Raw genomic sequence first — 8,264 nt, 5'->3', positions numbered from 1 at the left:
CTTTCTGATTTCCCCTTTTCCAAAAATGAGAGCTCCGCTGCGTGCTGGAGAACGGGCTCAGAACACCTGCGCCCCGGGAACTTAGGAGTGTCTCCGCGGGCGGCGGGAGACGACACCCAAGGGCTTGGGAGGAAGCACAGTGACCTCCGGTCCCCAGGGGAGCCCCGGGCCTGGAGCTAACAGTCAGCACTCGTTAACTAGCCTTATTTCTCCACTAGGAGGTCAGCACCCAAAGGGCTGGGGGCGGGGTGGGTGACCATCAGACTGGAATGAGAAATGGGAGGACACCGCGTCCCCGCGTCTTCACACCCCAGCGAACAGCCGAGGACTCGAGTTAGACAGGACCCGGACCGCGTCACCGGCTCCAAGGCTTTCTGAACTTTTAATCTGGGTCTCCGGGTGGCAGGAGCGAGTCTCCGTCCTCCTCGCGCCGTCCTCCTCCTCCTCCACCTGCCCCGCAGAGCTGCCGTCCCCCCGCTCCCCGAGCCCTCCTCCCACGGGCCAGCGAGGCTCCAACCGTGCCCCCCGGCCGGGATCTCAGGTGCAGCCTTGCGTGCAGTCCGGGTCCAGGTTCGGGCTCTGCTCGCAGCCTCCTCGCTGCGCCCCTCGCGCGGCTCCCTAGCGACGCCCGGGCGAGCGAGCCCGCGGGGCGGAGAGAGCCGGGGTGCGCGGGTGGGAGGCCGCTCCCTCGGAAGCCTGGGAGCTCCCGACCGCCTCCCCCGGGCGCCGTGCCACCGCCCTCGACGCGTTCCCAACCCTGGCGCGCCCCCAGGCACCGGCGATCGGCATGGAGCTGCCGCCCCGCGGCCGGGCGCCGCCGGGCTCGCCGCTGTCCAGCAGCTCCCTGACCTCTCTGGACTCCAGCGTCTTCTGCAGCGAGGGCGAAGGGGAGCCCCTGGCGCTCGGGGACTGCTTCACGGTCAACGTGGGCGGCAGCCGCTTCGTGCTCTCGCAGCAGGCGCTGTCCTGCTTCCCACACACGCGCCTGGGCAAGCTGGCCGTGGTGGTGGCCTCCTACCGCCGCCTGGGAGCCCTGGCGGCCGCGCCCAGCCCCCTGGAGCTCTGCGACGACGCTAACCCCGTGGACAACGAGTACTTCTTCGACCGCAGCTCGCAGGCCTTCCGTTACGTCCTGCACTACTATCGCACCGGCCGCCTGCACGTCATGGAGCAGCTGTGCGCGCTCTCCTTCCTCCAGGAGATCCAGTACTGGGGCATCGACGAGCTCAGCATCGACTCCTGCTGCAGGGACAGGTACCCGCGAGGGCGCCGGGGCTGGGCGGGGAGGCGGGGAGGCGGCGCGGGCCGGGAGGAGCAGGTAAGGTCCAGGAGGCTGGAACCCAGGTGGGTGGACGGGAAGGTGTTGCCACCGCTCCTCCTGGGAAGCTGGGCTTGGAGTGTGGGGTCAGAAAGCCTCAAAGCCAACTTCTGAATCCAACTTTTTGAATCTTTGTGTCCCTGTTGCGCAAGGGGGGTAAGCCACTTTTACATAAAAGAAGAAGCAGTTCAGGCTTTGCAATAAATAAATATTTGGTGACTGAATAAATAAATCAGAGAAATTATGCCTCAGAAGACACTTGTCCGTGCATAGGGAGGAGGGTTTGGATGTGCGGTATTATTTATTAAGCCTGGAACACTGACTTGCAAAAACTTATGCGGAGAACTATTTTAAAGCTGATTTAAAAGTAGATTTCTTGACTGAATGGCTGTAGGGCTCCGAATGGTAAATTCACTATTCTCTTGCCAATACTCTCATTTCTTCCTGAATTCTTTCCTTTATCATCAGAAAGTTCCATATGGCAGACACCTGTCTCTGTTACCAGGAAATGGGTAATAAAATGCATTGGTCCAAAGTGCTTTTGTTATGTAGAAATCCTTTTCCATACATTTCTACTAAGAGTGTCATTTTAAAAATCGTGATTCTGGGTGAGAATTTTTGAAATAGGGGAAAATCATGACCAGGGTAAAATATAAGACATTTTCCTGAAATAAAACAAAATGACTTCTCTGTCGAGTTTAATTCTGTTCTGTGTCGGGATTTTCAAAGGTTAGACTAATCACCAAATTGTCTTTTCCAAAAGATACTTCCGAAGAAAAGAGCTAAGTGAGACTCTAGACTTTAAGAAGGACACAGATGACCAGGAAAGTCAACATGAGAGTGAGCAGGACTTCTCACAGGGACCTTGCCCCACTGTCCGCCAGAAGCTCTGGAATATCCTGGAGAAGCCCGGGTCCTCCACAGCTGCCCGGATCTTTGGGGTCATCTCCATCATCTTCGTGGCGGTGTCCATCGTCAACATGGCCCTGATGTCAGCAGAGCTAAGCTGGCTGAACCTGCAGCTGCTGGAAATCCTGGAGTATGTGTGCATTAGCTGGTTCACCGGGGAGTTTGTCCTGCGTTTCCTGTGCGTGCGGGACAGGTGCCGCTTCCTGAGAAAGGTGCCCAACATCATAGACCTGCTTGCCATCCTGCCCTTCTATATCACCCTGCTGGTAGAGAGCCTGAGCGGCAGCCAGACCACACAAGAGCTGGAAAACGTGGGACGCATCGTCCAGGTTTTGAGGCTGCTCAGGGCACTGCGCATGCTAAAGCTGGGCAGGCATTCCACAGGTATTCAGATTTCATTGATGCCTTTTAATTTGCAAGGGTTACCAACTTGACTAATCACGAATCATTACTAAGCATTAGTGATTTGACTATAGTTTGAGAAAGCCACTCCAAATTAGTACTCAAAATTGCCAATTTCCATGCTTTACCCAACCAGGACTGCTGAAGTGATATGAGGAAACAAAACCTTGAAGTTGTCATCACAGGTCTGGAGGAGATGTCTCTCACATGCTTTCTTTCCACAACACATGAGGGGATATTTTGAACATTTATTTGTTTGGATGTCATTGGAGTCCAGGGCCCAAAGATTCACAAAAATTAACAATAGTCTGTCTCTAGATGGTACTAGATAAATATGCACAAATGACATGGAAGATGATACACATACATGCTGAGATCTATAGGGAGGGCCATAAGCTAGTTTGTCTTCTATATCTAAGTGCTTGCTCACTCTGTGTATTTCTTGGCTAACAAGAAAATCAGCCTTCTAGCACTTTCCCTGATTCTACCAGAAGAGACCATATGCTACTGGCCTTCCCACAACTGTAGAAGAAGCAATGGAAATATTTTGCTTTGTAAGACTGAGAAGACACTAATTAATGCTTTATTCCAATACTTGAGATTTTTCTTGTTCCTAATCTATGATGTATGATATTTGGGAGGAGAATGGAAATTCCTTAGCTTTTTGTTTTACATGTTAAAGAGACTTTGAAAGTCCAATGGCCATTCCGTACATAAACATCCCTTCAACACAACAGCTACACATGCACACACCTTATAGTACATCAGGCTTATTGTCGATGTCAATGGAAATCACACAGATGGATTAAAGATGGATCCCTGAGGGAGTGATTCTCAGTGGCTGTCCCTGCAGCTGCTGATTATTCTGGAGTGACATATGAGTTATCTTACCTCAGACGTTAAGAAAAATGGGAATCCCTTGACAAACTTCTTGAAAGGCAGATTCTGAGTACCAACACACAAAGCATTGGATTTTAGCATTGAGGTTGAATCCAGGAGCATTTTGATGCCAGTTAATTTTGATGAAGGTGATTCTTGGACCACACTTTGAAAAACTCAGAAGTAGGATGCCGTATCAGTACAATACATATTCTTACAAATGCATATTGGTACCAAGTTGGCTGGATACCCTTATTCTCACCTTAGTTCCTTAGATGTGTCATTGACTAGCCACCTGAATAGGATAATGGTAGCTGTGTCTCCCTAAAAATTTAGGAAGAAATTAACTTCTGTTAATTTAGGAAGAAAATTAAATAAAAATTTAGGAAGAAATTAAATTCTACATCTCTGTGGTAATTAGAACTTATCTTAATATAATTTTGGTAGTATAATTTTCTAGCTGGTCTCACATGCCATGATACAGGGGTTTCAGCAACTTTTCTAAGTACCATGCTTTGTTTTCTGACACACATAATGGGATGCTTTCTTTGGGTATTTATAAACTCTTCACAAGATTCAATTTTAAAAGCACCCGGCAAAGACTACATTTTTTTCCCAAATGAAAGGAAAAGGAAAATAACTGTAATTTTCTCTGTGTTATCTCTTCAAAGTTTTCTCAGTTCCAGATGAATATAAAGGATTACAAAAGGCTTAATTCAGTGAAAATATATGACAATCATATGCTTATGTGATCATTCTACCTTAAGCACAACATACAGTAAAATGTAGACATAGATGTCATGTTTCCACGCATTAACTGTGTGTAAAATTTGAAAGGTACTGCTGAATACTAGGTAGGGGGTCAGACAGGCTGGGTTTAAATTCTGGGATTGCAGCTTCAGACTAAATAAGCTAATTCTCTATACCTCAGCCTCCTCATTTGTAAAATGATACCAAATGATATCTGTTTATATTGATTTTTGAGGATTGTCTGAGTTAATAGATATAACACGCTAGACATATAACCCCCCTATGTCTTTTTTACCAAAAATGTTTAGAATATTTCATCTTCCCAGATAAACACTACATTTCTCATATACTGTGAATTTATTTCATAAATATCATTCCATATAGACACATTAGGGCTGGTTTTATAAAATTTAAAGGTATTCTAAAAGATATTGTTTTGAAGGTAAGCAGCACAATTAATATATATCAGTCTTTAAAAAAAAATTGGTTGTTTTACATACTGTTGTCTTCAAATTAGTTGTTCAGATTACCAGATAGAAGCATGCAAAACTGGTCAAAAAATTTAAGTGTTAACTCTTCCTTTCAATAAACCAACAAACATGAGCAGTACAATTATCCCAGCTGTCCTGTATATCCATACATATTTTCCCTTCCTTCTTTCTTTTCTCCTTTCCCTCACTCCAGTTATTTCCTCCCTTTGAGCGATTTCTTTCCCTTTCACAATATCTATTGTACCTTTTGAGTTTTATTTACTCTTTCAGGTTCTTACAGTAGGGAGACAATATAATGTTCACACAAGCTGATCTGATTTATTTCACTTATGAGTATGATCTCTAGTTGCATCCATTTACCTATAAAAGCCTTGAATTTATCTCTTTTATAGCTGAGTAATACTCCATTGTACAACCATTGTTAATTTCCTATCGTCCTGTTTTGAAATTGTTTTGTTTCTATTGTTTTCGTGTTGTTTTGTTTTATCTTTGTTGTTGTTTTATTTTCTTTTCTCTTCAAAATAAAAAAACCAGTTGGTTACATATACAAGAGGATTTCAAACTTTAAAGAGAAAAATTCAAAATAAGAGAACTTGAATAGTATTATAATGCATTTCAAATAACCTGTGGTGAATGAATACAAATTTTAAACTGGTGCTAGGAAGTATTGGCTCATACTCCTGAAGCAATGTCATTGTGATATCATGATGATATCATTTCCAAATGTGGGTAACCTTTTAGCAGCTAATGGTTAATTCAAATCCTACTTTAGTTTATAATGAGCTCCTCTCCTTAGGGCTTTGTTTCTTCACAAGTAGGACTGGACCTTCTTGGGTCTGTTTCCCAGGGGCTCAATAAATCATCAGACCTAGCAGGGGAACTCCACCAACACCTCATAATGAATGAATTTCCCCAGTGGCTCCATTCCCATGTTGTTGGGCAGAGGAATAGTCTGTATTCGGCTATATCTTCTTACAAGTGCACAGGAAGATAATTCCCCATAACTTTGGTATTAAGAACTAGGACTTCAGTTGGTGGCCCTGGGAGTTGAGGGCTCTTCTCCTGATACATCATTAAGAACATCCCTCAAATACACAGGATATCAATTTTGTCCGCTTGGCCTAACTTGCTTTGCCTGCTTTACTTCATTGTCATGGTGTACACTCTTTGCTTCCTCTGGCTTTCAGGAAATGAGGCAACTGATTATGTTAAACCTTATCAGGAGGATGAGAAAAGCAGATACATAAATGTAAGAAGACAAAGTACAACTAATATGAGAAAGAAGTGCTGAAATGATGTATTGAAATCCAGGTTTGACCAGCTGAGGCCTCTGTGTGTAACACTACAAAGAGCTTCTGCTAAAAGTACAAAACTCCTAGGACACACCCTCAGCCTGCCTATTAGAAGTAACGCACCTTTTAAAAATATGAATTACATGAGTGAATTACATTTTTCTCTATCCTCTGAAACTGGCCCCATCAACTAGACTATCAGCTTCCTGAAGACAGGGATTTGGACTTAAGTATCTTTCTATCTCCCGAACATTGCCCGGTGTTGGAGATATATTTAGCTATACAATGCATGTCTGTGGGTGGACAGCTGGAGTGGAGAGGGCAGGGAGAAAGGAGAGGTGCCACTGAAGATGTGACTCACAAAAGGTGTTCTCTTGCAGGATTACGCTCCCTTGGAATGACAATCACCCAGTGCTATGAAGAAGTCGGCCTACTGCTCCTATTTCTATCTGTGGGAATTTCTATATTTTCAACTGTTGAATATTTTGCAGAGCAAAGCATTCCCGACACAACCTTCACAAGTGTCCCTTGTGCATGGTGGTGGGCCACTACATCCATGACTACTGTGGGATATGGGGACATTAGGCCAGACACCACTACAGGAAAAATTGTGGCCTTCATGTGTATATTATCGGGAATCCTTGTCTTGGCCTTGCCTATTGCTATTATTAATGATCGCTTCTCTGCGTGCTACTTCACCCTGAAACTCAAGGAAGCGGCTGCTAGACAGCGTGAAGCTTTGAAGAAGCTCACCAAGAATATAGCCACCGATTCATACATCAGTGTCAACCTGAGAGATGTCTATGCCCGGAGTATCATGGAGATGCTCCGTTTAAAAGGCAGAGAAAGAGCAAGTACTAGGAGCAGTGGGGGAGATGATTTCTGGTTTTAAATTTGTTTTCATTTTATTTCCAAAAGCTGTGTACAAGTAACTCAATTGATAAAGCCTTGCTATGGATATTTGCATTGCCCATAAGGAATCTTCTGAGTTCTATCCACTTCATATGTGAGGATACGTTATTTGGTCTGGTAGGCTATTTCACACCCCCCATAGCAATTACACATTGTTTTTGACACATCTGTGCCTCAAAACTACTCAATTAGCATAAGCAAATACAATTGGAATAATTTATACATGTATGATTTGTCCAATATGAAATAACCTTATTGCAATACATCCAACATCGTTAAAAGTTTTACATGTGTCATTACTTTTAGAAAGTCTTTTGCACCACTAATTTTTTTAAAATGGAAGTTAAAGTGCTAGTCCAGAGATAAGTGAACATTTAAGAATGCTCTGAACATCTTGGCTATTTAAAGATATTCTCTGAGTGAATTCCTCCTTGCCCCATTATTTCAAGCTCTTGAATGTAACAATTAGCTCTGCGAGAAAAGACCTGACTTAGGGGTCACCGACTGTGTCCCTGTCTTCCACATGGTGCAGATCATTACTCACAACCAGCCTCCTATCCTCGCTCCTCCAGGTGGAAGCCCAAAACTGCTTAGTCTGCAGTAGATGAGTTTGCACAGACCCCAGAATCACACACTTCATTCTCCCAACTGAGGATGGTATGTGAAGTATAAAGCAGTTTATATCTTAGTTCCTCATGAAAATCGGATTAATTTTAAGACATCTCATTATAGATGTTTTATTTAAGTCATGCATCCAAAATTATGACTGTGTAAAAGTGAAGTTGTGAATATCTTAAATTTATGAGCACAGATTATTAAATGGTCTTATTTCATAAAACAAGACATCATTGGATGAACTTGCGGATCTTTAATTTGTTAACAAAAAATATTATGGATAGATTTCTGATTGTTGGGGTAAATAACAAATGTTCAAACTTTGCAGGCATTTTGACAACATTTTGACATTCATGATAATAATAAAATTCCTAGACATTCTGTTACATAATTAAAGCCAAAACCTCTGAAGCTAAGAGTGAGTTTATGATTTCAAATATTCTACTAAAGGAAATTTTTCTAAAGTAAGAATAACAAGGAATGCATCTCTTTGTTCAGTCAGTGTAATTGCTTTTAATATCTGCTTCATCAGTATATGCAGTCTAACCCCTAAAGGGAAAAAATCAGATCTTGGGGGAATATTTTTCTTCTTCTGAATAAAACACAGATATACATTCAGTGTGGGAATATATATACAAAATATCTGTCACATTAAAATTTTATGAAGAGGAATTTTATGAAAAATGCCTAGAAGGC

The 8,264-nt window shown here is 43.3% G+C and overlaps 1 protein-coding gene across 1 annotated transcript; it reads left to right on the top strand.

Annotated features, from left to right (window-relative positions):
* The first annotated feature begins 686 nt into the window (after nucleotides 1-686).
* Nucleotides 687-7,001, top strand: Kcnv1 (potassium channel, voltage gated modifier subfamily V, member 1). The gene is made up of 3 exons (XM_005381887.2): nucleotides 687-1,254; nucleotides 2,082-2,611; nucleotides 6,422-7,001. The coding sequence occupies exons 1-3, from the start codon at nucleotides 788-790 to the stop codon at nucleotides 6,931-6,933; spliced, it is 1,509 nt and encodes a 502-aa protein (XP_005381944.1). The 5' UTR covers nucleotides 687-787; the 3' UTR covers nucleotides 6,934-7,001.
* The last annotated feature ends 1,263 nt before the right edge of the window (nucleotides 7,002-8,264 follow it).

Source organism: Chinchilla lanigera, unplaced genomic scaffold (assembly GCF_000276665.1).
Source record: "Chinchilla lanigera isolate Chin_1 unplaced genomic scaffold, ChiLan1.0 scaffold00016, whole genome shotgun sequence".
NCBI lineage: Eukaryota > Metazoa > Chordata > Mammalia > Rodentia > Chinchillidae > Chinchilla > Chinchilla lanigera.
The sequence above is the reverse complement of the archived record's forward strand: the minus strand, read 5'-3'. Positions and strand labels throughout refer to the sequence as shown.

What these genes read in the sequence shown, in the direction of transcription:
- Kcnv1 (XM_005381887.2), top strand. Translation starts at nt 788, where the DNA reads ATGGAGCTGCCGCCCCGCGGCCGGGCGCCGCCGGGCTCGCCGCTGTCC. An exon ending in GACTCCTGCTGCAGGGACAG is followed by an intron (nt 1,255 to 2,081) that starts GTACCCGCGAGG and finishes CTTTTCCAAAAG; the next exon opens with ATACTTCCGAAGAAAAGAGC. An exon ending in GCTGGGCAGGCATTCCACAG is followed by an intron (nt 2,612 to 6,421) that starts GTATTCAGATTT and finishes GTTCTCTTGCAG; the next exon opens with GATTACGCTCCCTTGGAATG.